Source organism: Coregonus clupeaformis, chromosome 26 (assembly GCF_020615455.1).
Source record: "Coregonus clupeaformis isolate EN_2021a chromosome 26, ASM2061545v1, whole genome shotgun sequence".
In the NCBI taxonomy this organism is placed as follows: Eukaryota; Metazoa; Chordata; class Actinopteri; order Salmoniformes; family Salmonidae; genus Coregonus; species Coregonus clupeaformis.
This window is the reverse complement of record NC_059217.1, coordinates 49,903,596-49,931,095: the sequence shown is the minus strand read 5'-3', so window position 1 is coordinate 49,931,095 and position 27,500 is coordinate 49,903,596. Positions and strand designations below refer to the sequence as shown.

The following is a 27,500-nucleotide window of genomic DNA, read 5'->3' as shown; positions in this document are numbered from 1 at the left end:
TTTTCAGGTCTCTCCAGAGATGTTCGATCGGGTTCAAGTCCGGGCTCTGGCTGGGCCACTCAAGGACATTGAGAGACTTGTCCCGAAGCCACTCCTGCATTGTCTTCGCTGTGTGCTTAGGGTCGTTGTCCTGTTGGTGAACCTTCCCCCCAGTCTGAGGTCCTGAGCACTCTGGAGCAGGTTTTCATTAAGGATTTCTCTGTATTTTGCTCCGTTCACCTTTGCCTCGATCCTGACTAGTCTCCCAGTCCCTGCCGCTGAAAAACATCCCCACAGCATGATGCTGCCACCACCATGCTTCACCATAGGGTTGGTGCCAGGTTTCCTCCAGACATGACGCTTGGAATTCAGGCCAAAGAGTTCAATCTTGGTTTCATCCGACCAGAGAATCATGTTTCCCATACTCCAAGCGGGCTGTCATGTGCCTTTTACTGAGGAGTGGCTTCAGTCTGGCCACTCTACCATAAAGGCCTGATTGGTGGAGTGTTGCAGAGATGGTTGTCCTTCTGGAAGGTTCTCCCATCTCCACAGAGGAGCTCTGTCAGAGTGACCATCGGGTTCTTGGTCACCTCCCTGACCAAGGCCCTTCTCCACTGATTGCTCAGTTTGGCTGGGCGGCCAGCTCTAGGAAGAGTCTTGGTGGTTCCAAACTTCTTCCATTTAAGAATGATGGAGGCCACTGTGTTCTTGGGGACCTTCAATGCTGCAGAAATGTTTTGGTACCCTTCCCCAGATCTGTGCTTCGACACAATCCTGTCTCGGAGCTCTACGGACAATTCCTTCGACCTCATGGCTTGGTTTTTGCTCTGACATGCACTGTCAACTGTGTGACCTTATATAAACAGGTGTGTGCCTTTCCAAATCATGTCCAATCAATTGAATGTACCACAGGTGGAGTCCAATCAAGTTGTAGAAACATCTCAAGGATGATCAATGGAAACAGGATGCACCTAAGCTCAATTTCGAGGGTCTGAATACTTCCGTAAATAAGGTATTTCAGTTTTTGTATTTTTATACTTTGCAGAAAATTATAAAAACCTGGTTTCGCTTTGTCATTATGGGGTATTGGGTGTAGATTGCTGAGGTAAATCTTTTATTTATTGTGTCTTTCCTCGGCGGCTAAACCGGGCGTAAACCATGTCGGACCCCCTCCACAAAATTACACAATATGTGTAAGTCCTTAAAAAGGCTCACATGGCGTCTTATTATTATTATTATTATTTAATCCATTTTAGAATAAGGCTGTAACGTAACAACATTTGAAAAAAGTCAAGGAGTCTGAACACTTTCCAAAAGGCACTGTATGTGCTAGTGTTCAGAGGTAATAGTGTGTGGGGGAGTTGTCTTTTTTACATATGTGATATTGACACAACTAATACAAGGGGCCACATGTATGAGGATGGATAGGGCTTGCCTTACAGAGACAGAGTTTTAGCCTTGGGACATCACAAAGCAGTGGGCTGTTTGTTGATGTGTTCTGTTTCACAAACTAAAACGTTTCTCTGGAAGATGGATGAGATGAGGCTTCACAGTCACCCTCAGAGGATCTCCCCTGATATTAAGCACCTTCATCATCACCACAGGGAGACTTTTAAAGGAGAGAGGAGAGAGAGAGAGAGAGAGAGAGAGAGAGAGAGAGAGAGAGAGAGAGAGAGAGAGAGAGAGAGAGAGAGAGAGAGAGAGAGAGAGAGAGACAGAGAGAGAGAGCGAGACAGAGAGTGAGAGAGAGACAGAGACAGAGAGAGAGACAGAGAGAGAGAGAGAGAGAGAGAGAGAGAGAGAGAGAGTGAGAGAGAGACAGAGACAGAGAGAGAGAGAGAGACACACAGAGAGAGAGAGAGAGAGAGAGAGAGAGAGAGAGAGAGAGAGAGAGAGAGAGACAGAGAGAGACAGAGACAGAGAGAGAGAGAGAGAGAGAGAGACAGAGAGAGAGAGAGAGAGAGAGAGAGAGAGAGAGAGAGAGAGAGAGAGAGAGAGAGAGAGAGAAGGAGGAGGGGGGAGGGTGGGGAGAGAGGGAGTAAGGGGGAGAGAGAAAGAGCAACACAGAGAATGTGGGAGAGGAGGGTAAAAGGATGGAGGGGGAACGGGTGGAGAGAAAGAGAGAGGGGGGAAGAGCAGAGAGAGAAATAATCAAAAGACAGAGGGGGTAAAGGAGAGAGAGAGAGAACGATAGATAGAGAGCGAGAGAGAGATAGAGAGGAGGTGGAAGAGCAAAGGAGAGCGAGAGAGAGAGAGAGAGAGAGAGAGAGAGAGAGAGAGAGAAAGAGAATGTGCTGTGCCAAGATCCACGTCGTTTCCCAGGATACCCGTGTCTTTTTATAGCATCATCATCAGGAAGAGGATGATATAACAGAACGGTGGTGGCATGGCAACAGATTAGAATACGGTTACCCTAGGTGACAGAATACTGTTAGGTTACTGCATATAGAAGACTTGCACATTCCATAACACCTCATGATGCTGAGACAGGCCATTAATCAGATTCAACACATATGGTTTGGCATGTCAACAGAATACCATTAGCATAGGCTACAGAATACCAGCGCTAGGTGACTGCAGAAAGACGACCTGAACAATTCACACATTCCACGACACGTCATGATATACAGGAAACTGCCAGAATAAAGGAAACGCTTGAGTAAATGAGGGATACAAAGTATATTGAAAGCAGGTGCTTCCACACAGGTGTGGTTCCTGAGTTAGTTAAGCAACTAACATCCCATCATGCTTAGGGTCATGTATAATATGTCCAGCTGTCCATTGTTATTTTGACTACCATGGCTAGGAGAAGAGATCTCAGTGACTCAAGAGGAACCTAGGGTGTTTAAAGTAGGCAACAACACATCTGTCACGCTGATCCTCAACACGGGGGCCCCTCAGGGGTGCATGCTTAGTCCCCTCCTGTACTCCCTGTTCACCCACGACTGGAGGCCAAGCACGACTCCAACACCATCATTAAGTTCGCTGACGACACAACAGAGATAAGCCTGATCACCGACAACGATGAGACATCCTATAGGGAGGAGGTCAGAGACCTGGCAGTGTGGTACCAGGTCAACAACCTCTCCCTCAACGTGAGCAAGACAAAGGAGATGAACAACAGGAAAAGGATGGCTGAACATGCCCCCATTCACATCGACGGAGCTGTAGTGGAGCGGGTCGAGAGTTTCAAGTTCCTTGGTGTCCACATCACCAACCAACTATCATGGTCCAAACACACCAAGACAGTCGTGAAGAGGGCACGACAACACCTTTTCCCCCTCAGGAGACTGAAAAGATTTGGCATGGGTCCCAGATCCTTTAAAAGTTCTACAGCTGCACCATCGAGAGCATCCTGACCGGTTGCATCACCGCCTGGTATGGCAACTACTCGGCATCCGACCGTAAGGCGCTACAGAGGGTAGTGCGTACGGCCCAGTACATCACTGGGGCCAAGCTTCCTGCCATCCAGGACCTCTATACCAGGCGGTGTCAGAGGAAGGCCAAAAAAATTGTCAAAGACTCCAGCCACCCTAGTCATAGACTGTTCTCTCTGCTATCGCACGGCAAACGGTACCGGAGCGCCAAGTCTAGGTCCAAAAGGCTCTTTAACAGCTTCTATCCCCAAGCCATAAGACTGCGGAACGATTCATCAAATGGCCACCCAAACTATTTACATTGACATCCTCCCCCTTGATTTTATCTATGCATAGTCACTTTTCCCCTACCTACGCGTACAAATTACCTCGACTAACCTGTATTCCCGCACATTGACTCGGTATCGGTACTCCCTGTATATAGCCTCGGTATTCTTATTTTATTAAGTTACTTTTTATTTAGTAAAAAATGTTCTTAACTCTATTACTTGAACGGCATTGTTGGATAAGGGCTCGTTAGTAAGCATTTCACCTGTTGTATTCGGCGCATGTGACAAATAACATTTGATTTGTTGTGAACTTTATTATTAGTTCAGGGCAGCAGAGTATACTGTACTATAACTAAACTGCTGTTCTGAACTGTATTATTAGTATACTTAATTTAAGCAATAATGCACGAGGAGGTGTGGTATATGGCCAATATACCACGGCTAAGGACTGTTCTTATGGACGACGCAACGCGGAGTGTCTGGATACAGCACTTAGCCGTGGTATATTGGCCATATATCACACCTCCTCGTGCCTTATTGCTATTATAAACTGGTTACCAACGTAATCAGAGCAATAAAAATACATGTTTTTTCATACCCGTCGTCTGATATACCACGGCTGTCAGCATTCAGGGCTCGAACCACCCAGTTTATAATGTACTAACACTAAGGCTCTTAGCTACACCCAGCCAATGTCCTGCTGTCTATAGATACATGGTTAACAGTTAACCTGCTATTTCCCATTGCTCCTATGCACATCCCTGTGTGTTCCTATATACAGCTTGACTTAACTAGGCTACACCCAGCCAATATCCAGCCGTCTATCACTAGATACATGGTTAACAGTCAGCCTGCTGTCTATCACTAGATACATGGTTTACAGTCAGCCTGCTGTCTATCACTAGATACATGGTTAACAGTCAGCCTGCAGTCTATCACTAGATACATGGTTAACAGTCAGCCTGCTGTCTATCACTAGATACATGGTTTACAGTCAGCCTGCTGTCTATCACTAGATACATGGTTAACAGTCAGCCTGCTGTCTATCACTAGATACATGGTTTACAGTCAGCCTGCTGTCTATCACTAGATACATGGTTAACAGTCAGCCTGCTGTCTATCACTAGATACAAGGTTAACAGTCAGCCTGCTGTCTATCACTAGATACAAGGTTAACAGTCAGCCTGCTGTCTATCACTAGGTAGGTTAACAGTCAGCCTGCTGTCTATCACTAGGTAGGTTAACAGTCAGCCTGCTGTCTATCACTAGATACAAGGTTAACATATCATCTGTATTCATGCTCCGGGCTCTGAGCTCAGTTGCTGTGCTTTCAATGCCATGATAGCTGGTTCGATTCCGGGACCACCCGACGCAACAATGGGCTCTGTAGATAACAGCGCGGTAAGCAAAACGGCACATGATTATTATTATATTACTATGTGTTCATCCTATGTGTGTTGATATTATTCTCTAATTGGCTGCCTACGATGGGTACTCCAGGATGACATCTATCACATAGGTTTGCACTGGGGCAGCATTTCTCCCTCATCCGTCTCATTTAAACAGATGTGACTTTAGGAGACCAACGAGCTCTCTGGCAGAGTGAGGCAGCTGCTCTCCTCTCTAACAGACGTCTTCCCTTGTTCCGTTCCTTCCCCTTACTCATCTCTCTAAAAGTTCTCACTGTTCAGTCTCCGTCAGCTGTGTGCTGTGAGTGACCGTGTGTCACTGTGTGTGTGTGTGTGTGTGCTGTGTGTGTGTGTGTGTGTGCTGTGTGTGTGTGTGTGCTGTGACTGTGTGCTGCTTTTTTCCTTTTCCTGGACCACAACAGAAGATAACTTTAATCACTCTCACCACGGCAAAACAGCAGGAGGCAACATCTGACCTGCTGTTTCTGTTTAAACGCTGACTAAAACTAAAGCAGTGATATGGGGTATATCATTTCTTCCGACATGCTGTGCTGTCCAGCTCAACCACTCTGTCTCTTATTTTTTGGCCGGCCAGGACTGAAAGGTTCCTAACACTCAATTAAACAAACAAAGCAGAGGCAATGAAACAGAGGATGAGCTCTTTCCTTGGTAATATACTGTATCTTCAACAAGAGGAGCTCTTCCTTGGTAATATACTGTATCTTCAACAATCAATCAATCAACCGATCGACCAATCTATCAATCGATCAATCGATTGTTGTACACGTCGTCTAAAAACAAGTTTAGTATCTCTATTAAATTCCTGGCCTGTTCCTTCAACTTCCTCATTCTGAAAGTGAATGTGTCTTTCAGTGTATTACTCAGCACCACTGCTGCTACATGAGATGGATATAAATACCCATGACGTTTTCTGACCCCAATAAACCACCTGCACAAGGGGAACTGCCACAGTATTGACGGCTATTCATCAGCCACTCAGATGACTAAATAATGTCAAAGTCAAACAGAGGGAAAGTCAACAGCACATTGCACAACTCTAATGGGATGGGGAAAGGGAAACTTCCACCCCAATCTGTCTACTCAAAATAATATTATTTTCTGAAAGTACATTGCAAAAAGAGGTTACGACTCCACAGAGATCCCAGGAGGAAGATATGCCGTGTGTGTCAAAGCTCTAACTAAAAATGGCGCTAAATGTGTGTGTGTGAGCATGCCTCTGTGTGTGTGTGTGAATGCAGCTAATATCAAAAAATATATTTCTGTATGAGTTATCAACATTATCAATCAATCAATCAAATTGTATTTATAAAGCCTTTTTTACATCAGCAGATGTCACAAAGTGCTTTATACAGAAACCCAGCCTAAAACCCCAAACAGCAAGCAATGCAGATGTAGAAGCACGGTGGCTAGGAAAAACTCCCTAGAAAGGCAGAAACCTAGGAAGAAACCTAGAGAGGAACCAGGCTCTGTATGAGTCACCTAGCCTAGGGAACGAGGTAGACATCTACTCTGTATGAGTCACCTAGCCTAGGGAACGAGGTAGACATCTACTCTGTATGAGTCACCTAGCCTAGGGAACGAGATAGACATCTACTCTGTACGAGTCACCTAGCCTAGGGAACGAGGTAGACATCTACTCTGTATGAGTCACCTAGCCTAGGGAACGAGGTAGACATCTACTCTGTATGAGCACCCAGCCTAGGGAACGAGGTAGACATCTACTCTGTACGAGTCACCCAGCCAAGGGACGAGGTAGACATCTAATCTGTAGTGAGTCACCTAGCCTAGGGAACGAGGTAGACATCTAATCTGTATGAGTCACCTAGCCCAGGGAACGAGGCAGACATCTACTCTGTATGAGTCACCCAGCCCAGGGAATCGAGGTAGACATCTACTCTGCGATGAGTCACCTAAAGCCTAGGGAACGAGGTAGACACCTACTCTGAATGAGTCACCTAGCCTAGGGAACGAGGCAGGACATCTACTCTGTATGCAAGTCACCCAGCCTAGGGAACGAGGTAGGACATCTACTCTGTGGCAGAGCCACCAAGCCTAGGAAACGAGGTAGACATCTACTCTGTAGGAGTCACCTAGCCTAGGGAACGAGGTAGACATCTACTCTGTATGAGTCACCTAGCCTAGGGAACGATGTAGACATCTACTCTGTAAGAGTCACCTAGCCTAGGGAACGAGATAGACATCTACTCTGTACGAGTCACCTAGCCTAGGGAACGAGGTAGACATCTACTCTGTATGAGTCACCTAGCCTAGGGAACGAGGTAGACATCTACTCTGTATGAGTCACCTAGCCTAGGGAATGAGGTAGACATCTACTCTGTACGAGTCACCTAGCCTAGGGAACGAGGTAGACATCTACTCTGTATGAGTCACCTAGCCTAGGGAACGAGGTAGACATCTACTCTGTATGAGTCACCTAGCCTAGGGAACGAGGTAGACATCTACTCTGTATGAGTCACCTAGCCTAGGGAACGAGGTAGACAGCTACTTTCTCCTAGAAGCGCTCAGCAAGAAATGGTAAAACACAACGATGACCTATTTTAATATGGAAGAAAACACACCAATTAAAATAATTTCCCTCGGCGTGTAACTGATGGGGGAAATCGTATGACAAAGCCCTGAAGAGAGTGTGTGTGAGTGTGTGTGTTGAGCGATTAGAGCTTTTTGAGGTTGGTTCGGTTTCAGTTCGAAATGGTTTCTCCCAAATCTGGCAACCCTGTTTAGCTTTAGCGCTACGGTTAGGCTAGGCAGTAGACTTGATATTTGGGGTGATGATCGTGAGGTGATAACATTGTATTTGCTTTGTGATTTTTTGTCAAAAACTGTAAACGACTAGTCAAGTAATGTGCTCCGGTTCTTGTAAACACTGTAATAAGCACAACGAAGATTTGTAATATGCTGAAAAGTGGCCAAACTAAGTTCATATTATTCAGGCAATGGGTGCAGCCATCTTTGACTTTGTTTATTTGCGTCTTATAGTGAATGGCATTCTGGGATTAGGGCTGTTTTTCGCTTGTCAAACATAAACAAACATGGCTGCCATCATAAATAATTTAGCTGCTGTTAGCTTAGCTGACACGCATCTCTTTTCTAAACAATATTACATTTCTCCCTTGTGCTCACCAGAGATGTGGTACATTGTAAACAAGTCTAGCTGTTACATTGCTTAACTTATGTTTTGTTTTTTTGTCAGCGCAACCTGTTATTTAGACTGGTTTATGGAATGAGCTTGGCTGTGGATGAGTTCCGTTTAATGCTTGGATGATGAAGTTCGCATTTATCTTTTATAATAAAAGGTGAAATTGAGGAATAAAGTTGTGAAAACTTTTATTTCCCATCAGTAAAAAACATTGTTTAGATGCTTTTCAGACAACAATGCTGTTTAGACACGTTTGTTACATCATACGTTCTGTTGCTACTGTTCCCATCATACGTTCTGTTGCTACTGTTCCCATCATACGTTCTGTTGCTACTGTTCCCATCATACGTTCTGTTGCTACTGTTCCCATCATACGTTCTGTTGCTACTGTTCCATCATACGTTCTGTTGCTACTGTTCCCATCATACGTTCTGTTGCTACTGTTCCCATCATACGTTCTTTTGCTACTGTTCCATCAGACGTTCTGTTGCTACTGTTCCCATCATACGTTCTGTTGCTACTGTTCCCATCATACGTTCTGTTGCTACTGTTCCCATCATACGTTCTGTTGCTACTGTTCCAATCATACGTTCTGTTGCTACTGTTCCCATCATACGTTCTGTTGCTACTGTTCCCATCATACGTTCTGTTGCTACTGTTCCCATCATACGTTCTGTTGCTACTGTTCCATCATACGTTCTGTTGCTACTGTTACATCATACGTTCTGTTGCTACTGTTCCCATCATACGTTCTGTTGCTACTGTTCCCATCATACGTTCTGTTGCTACTGTTCCCATCATACGTTCTGTTGCTACTGTTCCATCAGACGTTCTGTTGCTACTGTTCCATCAACACGTTCTGTTGCTACTGTTCCATCATACGTTCTGTTGCTACTGTTCCCATCATACGTTCTGTTGCTACTGTTCCCATCATACGTTCTGTTGCTACTGTTCCATCAGACGTTCTGTTGCTACTGTTCCAATCATACGTTCTGTTGCTACTGTTTCAATTAGACGTTCTGTTGCTACTGTTCCCATCATACGTTCTGTTGCTACTGTTCCCATCATACGTTCTGTTGCTACTGTTCCCATCATACGTTCTGTTGCTACTGTTCCAATCATACGTTCTGTTGCTACTGTTCCATCATACGTTCTGTTGCTACTGTTCCCATCATACGTTCTGTTGCTACTGTTCCATCATACGTTCTGTTGCTACTGTTCCAATCATACGTTCTGTTGCTACTGTTCCAATCATACGTTCTGTTGCTACTGTTCCCATCATACGTTCTGTTGCTACTGTTCCCATCATACGTTCTGTTGCTACTGTTCCAATCATACGTTCTGTTGCTACTGTTCCAATCATACGTTCTGTTGCTACTGTTCCCATCATACGTTCTGTTGCTACTGTTCCAATCATACGTTCTGTTGCTACTGTTCCAATCATACGTTCTGTTGCTACTGTTCCATCATACGTTCTGTTGCTACTGTTCCAATCATACGTTCTGTTGCTACTGTTCCAATCATACGTTCTGTTGCTACTGTTCCATCATACGTTCTGTTGCTACTGTTCCCATCAAAACATTCTGTTGCTACTGTTCCCATCATACGTTCTGTTGCTACTGTTCCAATCAGACGTTCTGTTGCTACTGTTCCCATCACATTATGACATGCTGCAGGGATCACTCAACAATGATCACAAATATGTGATCCCTACGCGTCAAAGGGTTAAGCGGGCGTACATTGGATTATGGTCATTGTAGTTAATTACCACTTTTTCTGCGCTAAACTATTAAGAATATTGGCCTGTTGGAAACTACAACTCCTCACTACATCGCACAGTTCAGGATCTGATTTATCTCTACAGAAACTGCACATCAAGCTCACAGACTAAAAACTAAATGGAATTTAAATAATTTAACGGACGTCGGTCAATTAGTTGTTAGAAAACGAAAAATAACCGACATTTCGGTTAATCGCTGAGAGGGAGAGAGGGAGAGAGGAGGAAGAGAGGGAGAGAGGAGGAAGAGAGATGGAAGAGATGAGGAAGAGAGGGAGAGAGGAGGAAGAGAGGAGGAAGAGGGGGGAGAGAGGAGGAAGAGAGGGAGGAGGAAGGGAGGGAGGAGGAAGGGAGGGAGAGAGGAGGAAGAGAGGGAGAGGAGGAAGAGAGGGAGAGAGGAGGAAGAGGGAGAGGAGGAAGAGAAGGATAGGAGGAAGAGAGGGAGAGAGGAGGAGAGGGAGAGGAGGAAGAGAGGGAGAGGAGGAAGAGAGGGAGAGGAGGAAGAGAGGGAGAGAGGAGGCAGGGAGGGAGAGTGGAGGAAGAGAGGGAGAGAGGAGGAAGAGGAAGGAGGATGAAAGGAGAGAAGGTTATTGATCTAAGAGGCTGTGCTACAATGAGCTGATTAAAGCCCTGCCGTGTGTGGGTGTGTGTGTAAACACTCCCTCCAGGCCTTTGAGGGTGCGGAGCAGGCAGAAGCATCATGCTGTTATTTTACTCTTCAGTTTCACATGGAACTCTAACTTTAGAATAGAATGCTTGGAACTACAGAATGCTTTAGAACTACAGAATGCTTTAGAACTGTAGAATGCTTCTGCCTGGAACTTTAACAAACACGGTTCTGTGTTGAGTTCCGTTAGCGTCATCTGGGAGGGGATTTGTTTAGTTCATTAGGATCCCCATTAGATACTGCACATGCAGGAGCTACTCTTCCTGGGGTCTACATAAAACATGCAAATTCATGACAAAGTACAGAACAGTTATAGACAAGAGCAACATAAGATTACATTAAATTCAAAATAAAAAATACAAATAAATTATATATATGAACCAAGAGATAACAAAAATACTATTTACACACTTCACATATACAGTTGAAGTCAGACGTTTACATACGCCATAGCCAAATACATTTAAACTCAGTTTTTCACAATATCTGACATTTAATCCTAGTAAAGATTCCCTGTCTTAGGTCAGTTAGGATCACCACTTTATTTTAAGAATGTGAAATGTCAGAATAATAGTAGAGAGAATGATTTATTTCAGCTTTTATTTCTTTCATCACATTCCCAGTGGGTCAGAAGTTTACATACACTCAATTAGTATTCGGTAGCATTGCCTTTAAATTGTTTAACTTGGGTCAAACGTTTTGGGTAGCCTTCCACAAGCTTCCCACAATAAGTTGGGTGAATTTTGGCCCATTCCTCCTGACAGAGCTGGTGTAACTGAGTCAGGTTTGTAGGCCTCCTTGCTCGCACACGCTTTTTCAGTTCTGCCCACAAATTTTCTATAGGACTGAGGTCAGGGCTTTGTGATGGCCACTCCAATACCTTGACTTGTTGTCCTTAAGCCATTTTGCCACAACTATGGAAGTATGCTTGGGGTCATTGTCCATTCGGAAGACCCATTTGTGACCAAGCTTTAACTTCCTGACAGATGTCTTGAGATGTTGCTTGAATATATCCACATAATTTTCCTTCCTCATGATGCCATGTATTTTGCGAAGTGCACCAGTCCCTCCTGCAGCAAAGCACCCCCACAGCATGATGCTGCCACCCCCGTGCTTCACGGTTGGGATGGTGTTCTTCGGCTTGCAAGCACTCCCTTTTTCCTCCAAACATAACGATGGTCATTATGGCCAAACAGTTCTATTTTTGTTTCATCAGACCAGAGGACATTTCTTCAAAATGTACGATCTTTGTCCCCATGTGCAGTTGCAAACCGTAATCTGGCTTTTTTATGGCGGTTTTGGAGCAGTGGCTTCTTCCTTGCTGAGCGGTCTTTCAGGTTGTCGATATAGGACTCGTTTTACTGTGGATATAGATACTTTTGTACCTGTTTCCTCCAGCATCTTCACAAGGTCCTTTATTGTTGTTTGCACTTTTCGCACCAAAGTACGTTCATCTCTAGGAGACAGAACGCGTCTCCTTCCTGAGCGGTACCCCACGTATGACGGCTGCATGGTCCCATGGTGTTTATACTTGCATAGTATTGTTTGTACAGATGAACGTGGTACCTTCAGGCGTTTGGAAATTGCTCCCTAGGATGAACCAGACTTGTGGAGGTCTTGGCTGATTTCTTTTGATTTTCCCATGATGTCAAGCAAAGAGGCACTGAGTTTGAAGGTAGGCCTTGAAATACATCCACAGGTACACCTCCAATTGACTCAAATGATGTCAATTAGCCTATCAGAAGCTTCTAAACCATGACATAATTTTCTGTAATTTTCCAAGCTGTTTAAAGGCACAGTCAACTTAGTGCATGTAAACTTCTGACCCACTAGAATTGTGATACAGTGAATTATAAGTGAAATAATCTGTCTGTAAACAATTGTTGGAAAAATGACTTGTGTCATGCACAAAGTAGATGTCCTAACCGACTTGCCAAAACTATAGTTTGTTAACAAAAAAAGTGTGGAGTGGTTGAAAAACGAGTTTTAATGACTCCAACCTAGGTGTATGTTAACTTCCGACTTCAACTGTACATAACATACTATTATATACGGTACAGTTCAAATAAATGTTCAGAAAGAGGAGAGGCGCTGTGATAGAGTATGTTTTTTTTTTTTTTTTTTTTTTTTAAGCTAAACTTGCTTTTTGCCTGAGTAACCTCAGGCAATTACCTGTTAGCTATGGGATAAGGCTTTTCACGCACGACAGCCTGTGTGTTCCGAAGAATCTTCAGAGACATTGTTCTGCTGCAGTGACCACAGGGCCAGAAGAAAATGCCGTGCCACATACAACATACACAGTAATCTCCGTCCCCCTAGTTTACTGTTCAGAAAACAAAAACTGGTTTTATACCATATAGACATACATATCAATGGAGGCTGGTGGAGAGAGATATCAGAGGACGAGATCATTGTAATGCGTTTGAAACCATTCAATTCATTCCATTCCATCCATTCAATTCCAGCCATTCCATCCATTCCAGCCATTCCAATGAGCCTGTCCTCCTATTTAAAGTGACACCAACCTCCACTGGTACATATGAGGGGTTAACCATTCTGATGGGTTGCCTAGATACAGCTTAGTGTCAGTCTTAATTAACCCCCTAAGGTCTAAGGACCCGGGGCTGGGTTTCTACTAAGCTAACATATGGAATTGTTTTAAGCAGCCAGATCACCTGTGATACAAGTCAGTATTCGACACCCCATCCATGTCTGAGAACGTCAGGAGATGACGTGGAAACTGGCTACTAGGGTCAATAGTGAGTGTTTTTTACCTTAAAGTAGGTTCCGGGTTTTGTTGGCGGATGGTCGTAAGCATCCAGCGATAGTAAGTTGCTTTTGAGATCTTTGTTTTAAGACTATCCCTAACCCTAAGTACCCTATAAGTATTCAGACCCTTTACTCAGTGCTTTGTTGAAGCAACTTTGGCAGTGACTACAGCATCGAGTCTTCTTGGGTACGACGCTACAAGCTTGGCACACCTGTATTTGGGGAGTTTCTCCCATTCTTCTCTGTAGATCCCCTCAAGCTCTGTCAGGTTGGATGGGGAGCGTCGCTGCACAGCTATTTTCAGGTCTCTCCAGAGATGTTCGATTGGGTTCAAGTCCGGGCTCTGGCTGGGCCACTCAAGGACATTCAGAGACTTGTCCCGAAGCCACTCCTGCGTTGTCTTGGCTGTGTGCTTAGGGTCATTGTCCTGTTGGAAGGTGAACCTTCGCCCCAGTCTGAGGTCCTGAGTGCTCTAGAGCAGGTTTTCATCATGGATCTCTCTGTACTTTGCTCCGTTCACCTTTCACTCAATCCTGACTAGTCTCCCAGTCCCTGAAAAACATACCCACAGCATGATGCTGCCACCATCATGCTTCACCGTATGGATGGTGCCAGGTTTCCTCCAGACGTGATGCTTGGCATTCAGGCCAAAGAGTTCAATCTTGGTTTTATCAGACCAGAGAATCTTGTTTCTCATGGTCTGAGAGTCTTTAGGTGCCTTTTGGCAAACTCCAAGCGGGCTGTCATGTGCCTTTTACTGAGGAGTGGCTTCCGTCTGGCCACTCTACCATAAAGGCCTGATTGTTGGAGTGCTCCAGAAATGGTTGTCCTTCTGGAAGGTTCTCCCATCTCCACAGAGGAACTCTGGTGCTCTGTCAGAGTGAACATCGGGTTTTTGGGCACCTCTCTGATCAAGGCTCTCACATGCACTGTCAACTGTGGGACCTTATATAGACAGGTGTGCACTTTTCCAAATCATGTCCAATCAATTGAATTTACCACAGGTGGAATCTCAACAACCATCGAAGGGAATCACAAGAAACAGAAAGAAACAGAAATCAATTTTGAGTCTCATAGCAAAGGATCTGAATACTTATGTAAATAATGTATTTCTGTTTTGTATTTGTAATAAATTAGCAACATTTTCTAAAAACCTGTTTTCACTTTGTCATTATGGGGTATGGTGTAGATTGATGAGGATTTTGTATTTTTTAAATCCATTTTGGAATAGGGGCCTGAATACTTTCCGAAGGCACTGTATATCCATATACTGTATACTTCCTGGTTCATTGTTTAAACTGGTACCGGGCTACCTTCAGACGAGTCGCAAGGCCTGTGGGCGTCCTAGAGCAAAACAACAGACATGTACGTGTTCCTGAGAGTCTCTCCTGTTCACAGAGGGGTCATATTAGTGTGTAGCCAAAACTGTTCGGACGCTACAGAAGTTGGCAGATGTGCGGTACCGACTTCAGACGAGTCCCGTGATGCTTGTGGGGGGGTCATAGAGCCAAACGGAGAACGCCATCTTTCCACAGAGGGGTCATAATAGTTTGTAGGTCAAACCGTTCGGACGCTACTGACGATTTCATCAGAAGACCGATTTCGGGATCTCTCCGGGTCTGACAAACACCGCTGTAGCTTTGCCACCTTCCACCGCAGATGCGGAAGGCTGACATTGGCGGATGGAGATGCATTTCAGACGGATTTTCATGGGGATTTTTGTATTATGCTAATTACATTTCCATGGGGCGATGACATGGACTCTAGGTTAACTGCCAGGCGATGAGGACATGGATTCTAAGTTAACTGCCAGGCGATGAAGACATGGACTCTAGGTTAACTGCCAGGCGATGAAGACATGGACTCTAGGTTAACTGCCAGGCGATGAGGACATGGCCACTAGGTTAACTGCCAGGCGATGAGGACATGGACTCTAGGTTAACTGCCAGGCGATGAAGACATGGACTCTAGGTTAACTGCCAGGAGATGAGAACATGGACTCTAGGTTAACTGCACTACTCTAGGTTAACTGCCAGGCGATGAGGACATGGCCTCTAGGTTAACTGCCAGGCGATGAGGACATGGCCTCTAGGTTAACTGCCAGGCGATAAGGACATGGCCTCTAGGTTAACTGCCAGGCGATGAGGACATGGACTCTAGGTTAACTGCCAGGCGATTAAGACTTTCAGTGTGTGTGTATGAGTAGAGCATGAGCTTGCAACGCAAGGAACGTGGGTTTGATTCCCGCTGGGGCAACCCATATGAATGTATGCAAGCAGTACTGTAAGTCTCTTTGGATAAAAGTGTCTGCTGAATGGCATAATGTTTATATGTTATGTGTGTGTGTGGCAATCTAATCTGCCAGGGGATGAGGTCTTTCAGTGTAAGTGTGTGTGTCAGTCTAACCTGCCAAGCAATGAGGTCTTTCAGTTTGCCCAGTTTCTCCTGGTCCTCAGGGTGATCCTTTTGGTACTTCTCTGTGAAGAACGCCTGCAGAGAGGAGAGGAGAGAGGACAGAGAGGAGACGAGAGTGGACAGGAGAGGAGAGAGGAGATAAGAGAGAGAAGAGAGGGGAGGTGGAGAGGGGAGAGAGGAGGGGAGAGAGGAGAGGAGAGGTGGAGAGGGGAACGAGAGTAGGGGAGAGGAGAGGAGAGGAGAGGAGAGGAGAGGAGAGGAGAGGAGAGGAGAGGAGAGGAGAGGAGAGGAGAGGAGAGGAGAGGAGAGAGGAGAGGAGAGAGGAGAGAGGAGAGGAGAGAGGAGAGGAGAGAGAGAGAGGGAGAGAGAGAGAGGGAGGGAGAGAGAGAGGAGGGGAGAGAGGAGAGAGGGAGAGAGAGAGGGAGAGAGTAGAGGGGAGAGAGTAGAGGGAGAGAGTAGAGGGGAGAGAGGAGAGAGAGTAGAGGTGGAGAGAGGAGAGAGAGGAGGGGAGGAGGGAGAGAGGAGAGGAGGAGATGGAGGAGAGAGAGGAGAGGTGGAGAGAGGAGAGAGGAGAGAGGAGATGGGAGGGTGGAGAGGGGAGAGAGGGTGGAAGGAAGAGAGAGGGTGGAGAGAGGAGAGGAGAGGGGTGAGAGGGGGAGGGAAGAGAGGAGAGGTGGAGAGGGGAGAGAGAGGAGGGAGAGAGGAGAGGGAGGGAGAGGTGGAGAGAGGAGAGAGAGGAGAGGTGAGGGTGGAGAGGGTGGAGAGAAGAGAGAGGGTGGAGAGAGGAGAGGAGAGGGGGTGAGAGGGGGAGGGAAGAGAGGAGAGGTGGAGAGGGGAGAGAGAAGGGGAGAGAGGAGAGAGGAGGGGAGAGAGGAGAGAGGAGAGAGGAGGGGAGGAGAGAGGTGGGGAGAGGGAGAGAGGAGAGAGGGTGGGGAGAGAGGAGAGAGAGGAGGGGACAGAGGGTGGAGAGTGGGTGGAGAGAGGAAGAGAGAGAGGGTGGAGAGAGGAGGAGAAGTCAGAACTCATTACAGTAACAATCTTTTATGTCTCCTGTATGAAATAGGTTGTATTTTTCTACATGGGGAAGATGTTCCAAACCACTATGATCAGATAGTTCAAACAAACTATGGTTGTTATTTTGGGTTCATAATAAATGACTAAAGCTGTTATTAGGTGTTGGGTTCATAATAAATGACTAAAGCTGTTATTAGGTGTTGGGTTGATAATAAATGACTAAAGCTGTTATTAGGTGTTGGGTTGATAATAAATGACTAAAGCTGTTATTAGGTGTTGGGTTCATAATAAATGACTAAAGCTGTTATTAGGTGTTGGGTTCATAATAAATGACTAAAGCTGTTATTAGGTGTTGGGTTGATAATAAATGACTAAAGCTGTATTCATTAGCTAAGTAAGGTAGAAAAAAGTGAAATGCTACTGTTATTAGGTGTTGTCTATAATAACAGATTGTTGCATTAGGTGTTGGGTTGATAATAAATGACTAAAGCTGTATTCATAATAGCTAGAGTACTGGTAGCAGAAAAGCTAAATGCTACTGCAATTCCTTCTCGTAGTTGGTGAAGCCACCCATGACAGCGGGGTCCACAATGCCGTTGAGCAGCATGGAGAGGGGGTTGATGGGAAGGTTGGAGTCATTCAGGTGACGCTGCACCATGTTGCTGATCTTCTCATTGGTCAGTTGCATTGTCTCCATGGCATTCTCCAATGGGCTGATCTCCTCCTGAACACAGGAAGCAGGAAGGAAAGAACACCAGGAAGGGTCAAAGTTCACATTAATTTCAAGTTGAGGTTAATCTGTGAGTGAGAGCCAGTATAACAACAGGACGTCTACACGAGGGGATCTGATGTCTGAATCTCTGGGACAGATTGGTGATGACAACGGTAGAACGTGTGTGGATTGTCTGAGTAAATTACAGTTGAAACATTGATGCATTGTTTTCTTCTACTTTTAGAAGGATCTGTGTGACTGCCTGGCAGGGTGACACATCTCCAATCTGCAGTGAATCCCAACCTGACTAGCCTCTTTAAGACAGGCATCAGATGGAAGGATTTAGAACGACTATGGGCTCTATTCAATCTGGATTGCTGAAGCCTTACAGATTGCGTAATAGGAATGTAAAGGTAATTTCTGATTGAGCCGACATATGCAGCGTTTACCGTGAATGCAGTCTCCAGTAACGCGGTAACATTGCCTTTAAATGTCAATCACGCTGTAACGCTGAACATCTGCGATACGGATTGAATAAAGCCCTAGGACGTGGGGGGGGGGGGGGGAATAAATAATATACCGTGGGGGACCTGCCCTGTTCTCTGCTCATCTGGGTGACAATATACCGTGGGGGACCTGCCCTGTTCTCTGCTCATCTGGGTGACAATATACCATGGGGGACCTGCCCTGTTCCCAGCTCATCTGGGTGACAATATACCGTGGGGGACCTGCCCTGTTCCCAGCTCATCTGGGTGACAATATACCGTGGGGGACCTGCCCTGTTCCCAGCTCATCTGGGTGACAATATACCGTGGGGGACCTGCCCTGTTCCCAGCTCATCTGGGTGACAATATACCGTGGGGGACCTGCCCTGTTCCCAGCTCATCTGGGTGACAATATACCGTGGGGGACCTGCCCTGTTCCCAGCTCATCTGGGTGACAATATACCGTGGGGGACCTGCCCTGTTCCCAGCTCATCTGGGTGACAATATACCATGGGGGACCTGCCCTGTTCCCAGCTCATCTGGGTGACAATATACAGTGGGGGACCTGCCCTGTTCTCTGCTCATCTGGGTGACAATATGCCGTGGGGGACCTGCCCTGTTCCCAGCTCATCTGGGTGACAATATGCCGTGGGGGACCTGCCCTGTTCCCAGCTCATCTGGGTGACAATATACCGTGGGGGACCTGCCCTGTTCTCTGCTCATCTGGGTGACAATATACCTTGGGGGACCTGCCCTGTTCTCTGTTCATCTGGGTGACAATATACCTTGGGGGACCTGCCCTGTTCTCTGTTCATCTGGGTGACAATATACCGTGGGGGACCTGCCCTGTTCTCTGTTCATCTGGGTGACAATATACCGTGGGGGACCTGCCCTGTTCCCAGCTCATCTGGGTGACAATATACCATGGGGGACCTGCCCTGTTCCCAGCTCATCTGGGTGACAATATACCGTGGGGGACCTGCCCTGTTCCCAGCTCATCTGGGTGACAATATACCGTGGGGGACCTGCCCTGTTCCCAGCTCATCTGGGTGACAATATACAGTGGGGGACATGCCCTGTTCCCAGCTCATCTGGGTGACAATATACCATGGGGGACCTGCCCTGTTCCCAGCTCATCTGGGTGACAATATACCGTGGGGGACCTGCCCTGTTCTCTGCTCATCTGGGTGACAATATGCCGTGGGGGACCTGCCCTGTTCCCAGCTCATCTGGGTGACAATATGCCGTGGGGGACCTGCCCTGTTCCCAGCTCATCTGGGTGACAATATACCATGGGGGACCTGCCCTGTTCTCTGCTCATCTGGGTGACAATATACCGTGGGGGACCTGCCCTGTTCTCTGTTCATCTGGGTGACAATATACCGTGGGGGGACCTGCCCTGTTCTCTGCTCATCTGGGTGACAATATACCGTGGGGGACCTGCCCTGTTCCCAGCTCATCTGGGTGACAATATGCCGTGGGGGACCTGCCCTGTTCCCAGCTCATCTGGGTGACAATATACCGTGGGGGACCTGCCCTGTTCCCAGCTCATCTGGGTGACAATATACCGTGGGGGACCTGCCCTGTTCTCTGCTCATCTGGGTGACAATATACCGGGGGACCTGCCCTGTTCCCAGCTCATCTGGGTGACAATATACCGGGGGACCTGCCCTGTTCCCAGCTCATCTGGGTGACAATATACCGTGGGGGACCTGCCCTGTTCCCAGCTCATCTGGGTGACAATATGCCGTGGATGGAGCAACACCCAGACAGGACAAACTAGATATGATTGGTTACTACTGCAGCAACAACCAGACAGGACACACTAGATATGGTTGGTTTCTACTGCAGCAACAACCAGACAGGACACACTAGATATGGTTGGTTTCTACTGCAGCAACACCCAGACAGGACACACTAGATATGGTTGGTTACTACTGCAGCAACACCCAGACAGGACACACTAGATATGGTTGGTTTCTACTGCAGCAACACCCAGACAGGACACACTAGATATGGTTGTTTCTACTGCAGCAACACCCAGACAGGACACACTAGATATGGTTGGTTACTACTGCAGCAACACCCAGACAGGACACACTAGATATGGTTGGTTTCTACTGCAGCAACACCCAGACAGGACACACTAGATATGGTTGGTTTCTACTGCAGCAACACCCAGACAGAACAAACTAGATATGGTTGGTTTCTACTGCAGCAACACCCAGACAGGACACACTAGATATGGTTGGTTTCTACTGCAGCAACACCCAGACAGGACACACTAGATATGGTTGGTTTCTACTGCAGCAACACCCAGACAGGACACACTAGATACGGTTGGTTACTACTGCAGCAACACCCAGACAGGACACACTAGATACGGTTGGTTACTACTGCAGCAACACCCAGACAGGACACACTAGATACGGTTGGTTACTACTGCAGCAACACCCAGACAGGACACACTAGATATGGTTGGTTACTACTGCAGCAACACCCAGACAGGTCACACTAGATATGGTTGGTTACTACTGCAGCAACACCCAGACAGGACACACTAGATATGGTTGATTGTGTACTGCAGCAGAGATAGTAGAGAGAGAGTCAAGAGAGATAAAGAGAGAGATAGTAGAGAGCGAGATAATAGAGAGAGTAGAGAGAGAGATAGTAGAGAGAGAGATAGTAGAGACTGAGATATTAGAGAGAGAGTAAGTAGAGAGATGGAGATAGTAGAGAGATAGTAGAGGAAGATAGTAGAGAGAGTAGATGAGATAGTAGAGAGAGATAGAGCGAAATAGTAGAGATAGTGACAGTACAGAGATATTTGAGAAATAGTAGAGAGAGATTATAGAGGGAGACTATAATGAGAGAGAGAGATAGTAGAGAGAGACAGTAGCGAGAGATAGTAGAGAGAGAGAGAGTAGTGTGAGACAAAGAGAGATAGTAGCGAGAGATAGTAGAGAGAGAGATAGTAGAGAGGGAAATAGTAGAGAGAAATAGTAGAGAGAGGGGGACAGAGAGAAATATGGTAGAGAGAAAGATTGTAGAGAGAGGGAGACAGTAGAGAGATATATATATTAGAGAGAGAGATAGAGATATGGAGATAGTAGAGAGATTGTAGAGAGAGTAGATAGAGAGATAGAGAGTGATAGTAGAGAGATAGCAGAGAGAGAGAGAGTAGAGAGATAGTAGAGAGATAGAGCGAAATAGTAGAGAGAGATAGTACAGAGATATTAAAGAAATAGTAGAGAGAGATTATAGAGGAAGATTATAATGAGAGAGAGATAGTAGATAGACAGTAGGGAGAGATAGTAGAGAGAGAGAGTAGTTGGAGACAGAGAGAGATAGTAGGGAGATATAGTAGTAGAGAGAGAGTAGTTGGAGACAGAGAGAGATAGTAGCGAGAGATAGCAGAGAGGGAGATAGTAGAGAGAGGTAGTAGAGAGAGATAGTAGAGAGGTACTAGAGAGATAGATAGATAGAGAGATAGTAGAGCGAGAGATAGTAGAGCGAGACACTAGAAAGATAGTAGAGAGGTACTAGAGAGATAGATAGATAGAGAGATAGTAGAGCGATATATAGTAGAGCGAGACACTAGAGAGATAGTAGAGAGAGATAGTAGAGAGAGACAGTAGAGAGAGATAGTAGAGTGAGATAGTAGAGATAGAGATAGTACAGAGATATTAGAGAGAAATAGTATAGAGGGAGAGAGAGACAGTAGAGAGACAGAGAGATAGTAGCGAGAGATAGTAGAGCGAGGTAGAGCGAGAGATAGTAGAGAGGTAGTCGAGAGAGTGTGATAGTAGAGAGAGAGAGATCGTAGAGAGAGAGTTATATTGAGACAGAGAGAGTAGAGATGGAGAAAGAGACAGAGAGACTAGAGAGAGATCCCCTTCTCTTCACCAGCTCTGACATGAAAGGGATTAATCAAAGGGACAAATAAAGCATAATTGATTCCAGAATACTCAGACAGCCTAATTACATTAAGTACTGGATTTGGTTTGGACCAAATAATGAAATATTAAAAGGATGAGTTGACAGACTCTCTGCAGGGCTCTGACTGATACTGTACATACAGAAACAGATCATCTATTCTCTCTCTCTCTCTCTCTCTCTCTCTCTCTCTCTCTCTCTCTCTCTCTCTCTCTCTCTCTCTCTCTCTCTCTCTCTCTCTCTCTCTCTCTCTCTCTCTCTCTCTCTCTCTCTCTCTCTCTCTCTCTCTCTCTCTCTCTCTCTCTCTCTCTCTCTCTCTCTCTCTCTCTCACACACACACCAGGGTGCTATTATGAACAAAGAATTAAATAATAATTACTCAGACATTGTGTTCATGTGAAAAGGCTATAGAAATATAGGAGATGCTTAAGGGACTTTAAACAGTAAAAGGTAAATCGATGAGCAGCGCTGGCAGTGGAAAGTGTGTATGTCTGTACTGCCGTCTACACAGGTTAAGTGGACAAAATCAGATCGATCCACTGCGTAGGCCACAGATCCTGATTTGATTAGTAATGTCTGCTTGGCGCCCAAGCTCATCACACTCACTGGAGACCGACTTGACGTTGACACACACACACACACACACACTCACCGTGGAGACAGACTTGACTTCAAACCATCGCAGGATGCCAGGCAGTTTGTAGGCCGTGGTGTAAGTGGTCCGCTCAATCCACATGTTCTGGAAAAAGAAATAAAATGGTATAAAAGAGAAGAAGTTGTAAATACTTTTTGTCTTCATGGAGACAAATTACAGGTGCTTTCAGTATGACAGACAGAGCACTGAGGAGACAGACAAGGCAGACAGAGCACTGAGGAGACAGCAGACACTGATGAGACAGACAGAGCACTGAGGAGACAGACAGAGCACTGAGGAGACAGACAGAGCACTGAGGAGACAGACAGAGCACTGAGCCAGACAGACAGAGCACTGAGGAGACAGCAAATTGTTGTTCTTTCCTGCAACGGTTTTATAGATCAACATTTCCTGTTGACGTCATATGTACCAGAGAGGGAATGGAATGGTTGTTGAGTTAAATTCCAACTAGGCTGTTGGTGGTGAGGAGGATGAAGGAAGACTATAGTAGGTGAGTGAGTGTGTGTGTGTGTGTGTGTGTGTGTGTGTGTGTGTGTGTGTGTGTGTGTGTGTGTGTGCGTGTGTGTGTGTGTGTGTCTGTCTGTGTGTAATAAAGGGACTCTCCAGTACATCACACATCACTATTAGAAATAATGGAGCCAGTGCTTACAGCATGACAGGGCTCTTAGAAGAGAAGACTTAGAAAAAACATTTGTTGTTCTTTCCTGCACCTTTTTTTACAGAAAATGTTGTTGTTGGGTATTAAAAGGCCATCAGAGAGAACCCGGCTGGTGTAGTGATGGAGGAAGGAGGACTAGAAGATGTCTTGGTATTAGTTAGCAGCTCCCCTGTTCTCCCAACATGCTGTGTGTGTGTATGGATGCTGCTGGTGTAGTGATGGAGGAAGGAGGACTAGAAGATGTCTTGGTATTAGTTAGCAGCTCCCCTGTTCTCCCAACATGCTGTGTGTGTATGGATGCTGCTGGTGTAGTGATGGAGGAAGGAGGACTAGAAGATGTCTTGGTATTAGTTAGCAGCTCCCCTGTTCTCCCAACATGCTGTGTGTGTGTATGGATGCTGCTGGTGTAGTGATGGAGGAAGGAGGACTAGAAGATGTCTTGGTATTAGTTAGCAGCTCCCCTGTTCTCCCAACATGCTGTGTGTGTATGGATGCTGCTGGTGTAGTGATGGAGGAAGGAGGACTAGAAGATGTCTTGGTATTAGTTAGCAGCTCCCCTGTTCTCCCAACATGCTGTGTGTGTGTATGGATGACAGCTAACGAGTGGGACTCTCCTCTAGTACATCATCTACCAGAAACAATGACTCACAATACCTGAGAAGAAAACCACAGGACGTTAAAGAAAAACGTATATATTTCCCTCTGGCTGCTTTCAAATCACATCTTATATATTGTTTTGTTCTAGCAGTCGGTCAGATGAAGACCAGCATGCCCCTGTGGCATTCCCCTATTTAAGAAGATCCAAGTTTGTGTCCGATACTTAAGGAAAAGAAAGTTGATGAGCCATTATGTGTTTTATAACAATGTTAATAATGCATCATGACTCACTGTGACTGCAAGATGGGCTCCTAACTAGGTTAAGAACGTTTGAAGGTGGTGCAATTCAATATCAGGAAGTTGTTCGTAATGTTTTGTCCACTCGGTGTATGTAGCCTGCATATTAACGTACTGTGTGCTAGATGGTTTCCTATGTCATTTCAGAAAAGCCCTGGTTGGTTTAAAAACGTGTACTTAATGCGGGCAAGGCTATGTTGTTCTCTAATTCCCACAAAACAAAATCAGATGGACTACATATTTATTCATTGGACGGCTCTCCCATCGATCGGGTTCCCGCCTATAAATATCTGGGCATTTGGATTGACAAAGATTTAACGTTTTATAAAACATGGATGAGCTAGTTAAAAAGCTTTTAAAGTGGGCTTATTTTTTTTTTTATTGATTTTGTTTCTCCCTAAACAGCAGGAAGCAGATTGTACAGTCAACTTTCCTGCCAGTTCTTGATTGTGGTGACTCCATTAACCAGAATGCAGCAGCCACTACTCTTAAACCATTGGATGCCGTCTACCAGAGCGCCCTTCTCTTTACCACAGGTGACAGGTGTAATACTCACCACTGCATCCTGTATCAAAAGGTTGTCCGGTCCTCATTAAAAGTCCCGTAGATCCCCTCACTATTCCCTGTCTGTTTACAGAGCTCTGCTGCACAAGCTTCCGACTTACCTCACTTCGCTGTTGAAGTGTAAAAACATGCGACACCAAACCCGTTCACAGAGTTGGTTAACTGTTGAGGTTCCTCGGGTCTCCACTGAACTAGGTGATTCTGCTTTTAGTTTTAAAGCACCTTAGTGCTGGAACCAACTACAAAACGCATTACAACAGGATGTTCTGATGCCGCTCGGGGTTCATTTAAAATGTTGATCGGGGACCTTCTTATTGAGGAATGTAACTGTTTTTCTGGAATATTCTTGTTGTGCAGTTTTTAAACTTCTTTGATATTGTATTTGATTTTGTCTTATGAAATTGTACATGCAGGTCTCCCTTGTGAAATAGACCCTTGGTCTCAATGGTGACTCCCTGATTAAATAAAGATACAATTTGTAAAAAGTATCGCTGCTTTACCAAACACATGAAAGCAATTACAGTACTGACATTGTCTCTCCATCTTTCAGTAGTCACAACAATTCTATCATTAACATTACAACCCTCAATGAGGGAAATGTACAAAAGAAAGTTTAGAGAATAAATATTAATATGATATATACCGAGAACTCATTGTCTGGGTCCTTCTCACCCTTCCTCACCGGTCTGGAGTACTGAAACTGATACACCTCGTTTATCATGTAGAAGCTGGAGAGAGCGAGAGAGAGAGAGAGAGAGAGAGAGAGAGAGAGAGAGAGAGAGAGAGAGAGAGAGAGAGAGAGAGAGAGAGAGAGAGAGAGAGAGAGAGAGAGAGAGAGAGAGAGAGAGAGAGAGAGAGAGAGAGACAGAGAGAGAGAGAGAGAGAGAGAGAGAGAGAGAGAGAGAGAGAGAGAGAGAGAGAGAGAGAGAGAGAGAGAGAGAGAGAGAGAGAGAGAGAGAGAGAGAGAGAGAGAAACAAGTAGAGAATTAAATTAAAAGTGTTATGGCCCATCTGCAGGTTGATTCAATGGTTGATTATGTTTCTGTTTCAGGTGAAAAACAGGTCAGTGAGTCAGTAGCATGAACATCCTTCACTTAGACTGGCTGTCTGGCTGGCCAGAGCTGTAATGAACTAAATGAAATCATATACACAGAAACATTTAATTCCCAGAGGCCCCTGAGCTCTTAGACGGGGAATTAAATGAAGCGAAAAGCAGAGCGAGCGAGCCAGTAGCCGAGCCAGCCAGCCAGCGAGCGAGCCAGCCAGCCAGCCAGCCAGCCAGCCAGCCAGCCAGCCAAAGCATACTAAAGAAGAACAAAGCAAGAAGAAGAAGAAGAAGAAGAAGAAGAAGAAGAAGACAAAAAACCGAAGACAACACACCAGAAACCACTAAACACAGCTAGCCAGCCAGCCAGCCAGCCAAAGCGCCAGGCCAGCCAGCCAGCCAGCCAGGCCACGCCAGCCAGCCAGCCAGCCAGCCAGCCAGCCAGCCAGCCAGCCCCAGCCAGCCAGCCAGCCAGCCACAGCCAGCCAGCCAGCCAGCCAGCCAGCCAGCCAGCCAGCCAGGCCAGCCAGCCAGCTGAAAGCCACTAGCCAGCCAGCCAGCCAGCCACAGCCAGCCAGCCAGCCAGCCAGCCAGCCAGCCAGCCAGCCAGCCAGCCAGCCAGCCAATGGCCAGCCAGCCAGCTAGCCCGCAGCCAGCCAGCCCGCAGCCACCCCCACCAAAGAAGAACACTGAAGCAGAGCAGTGGAAGAAGAAGAAGACCAGCCAGCCAGCAGCAGCCAGCCAGCCAGCCAGCCAGCCAGCCAGCCAGCCAGACCAGCCAGCCAGCTGAGCTGTGACAGCCAGCCAGCCAGCCAGCCAGCCAGCCAGCCAGCCAGCCAGACAGACAGACAGACAGACCAGACAGACAGACCGACAGACCGAGACAGACAGACAGACAGACAGACAGACAGACCACTGGACTGGCAGGGTTGAACCCTCCTCCCCAGGTTAATAGACTTCTCTCACTGGGATACCTGTTGTGTTGTGTTATGGGGCTATCTGAGGGCCCAGCCGGCTGACATGAGGATGAAGAACACACCTCACTAAGAAAAAAGTATCTTTGAATAGTACTGTGTAACACTGGTTGACACATAAAGCGCATTTCCTTTTTCTGTTCCCTGAAAACCATATGGCTTCACTGCGTAGACTTAGACTGACATTAATATCAAATGAATCAGCGGCGTTTTCAAAAACAGCCATCTTCTCTGTGTGTGTAGATTTCCATCTACTGAAGCCGTTTGAACATTTGTGATATTCTGGTGCTCTATGAAACATACGGTCTGTTTGGGCTGCTGGCAAAGCAACAGAGCGCAGAGACCGCGTGTGCGTGCTCGCGTGTGTGTGTGCGTGTGCGTGTGTGCGTGTGTGTGTGTGTGTGCGTGCGTGCGTGTGTGTGCGTGCGTGCATTTGTGCATGTTTTTGTGTCATTCGTTCCAAATCTTTATCCACAAGGACAGAAAGGCTGAACGTAACAGACCTTGCTAGGCTGCTTGGCTCTGACTCTGTTCAGCCTTTTCTGTCACACCCATAACTGGATTCCTCCACGCTCACTCACATATCACTAATTGCAGAGTTATATTTAATTATTTTTCTTTCTAATGAAAGCGTTAAGAACTTTATGGCCAAATTAACAGGAGAACATTGGTCTGGTCGCCGTGGGTGAGAAGTTGGATCCGGTCAGAGCGTCCCAAATGGCA

General features: G+C 46.1%; 1 protein-coding gene across 1 annotated transcript in view; it reads right to left on the bottom strand.

Annotated features, from left to right (window-relative positions):
- The window catches only part of LOC121578917 (dedicator of cytokinesis protein 1), a 172,598-nt gene that overhangs the window by 25,777 nt on the left and 119,321 nt on the right, over positions 1 to 27,500 (bottom strand). Inside the window, 4 exon segments of the mRNA XM_045207649.1 lie at positions 15,832 to 15,915; positions 17,402 to 17,578; positions 22,640 to 22,726; positions 25,402 to 25,486. Of these exon segments, the coding sequence (XP_045063584.1) occupies positions 15,832 to 15,915; positions 17,402 to 17,578; positions 22,640 to 22,726; positions 25,402 to 25,486 (433 nt within the window).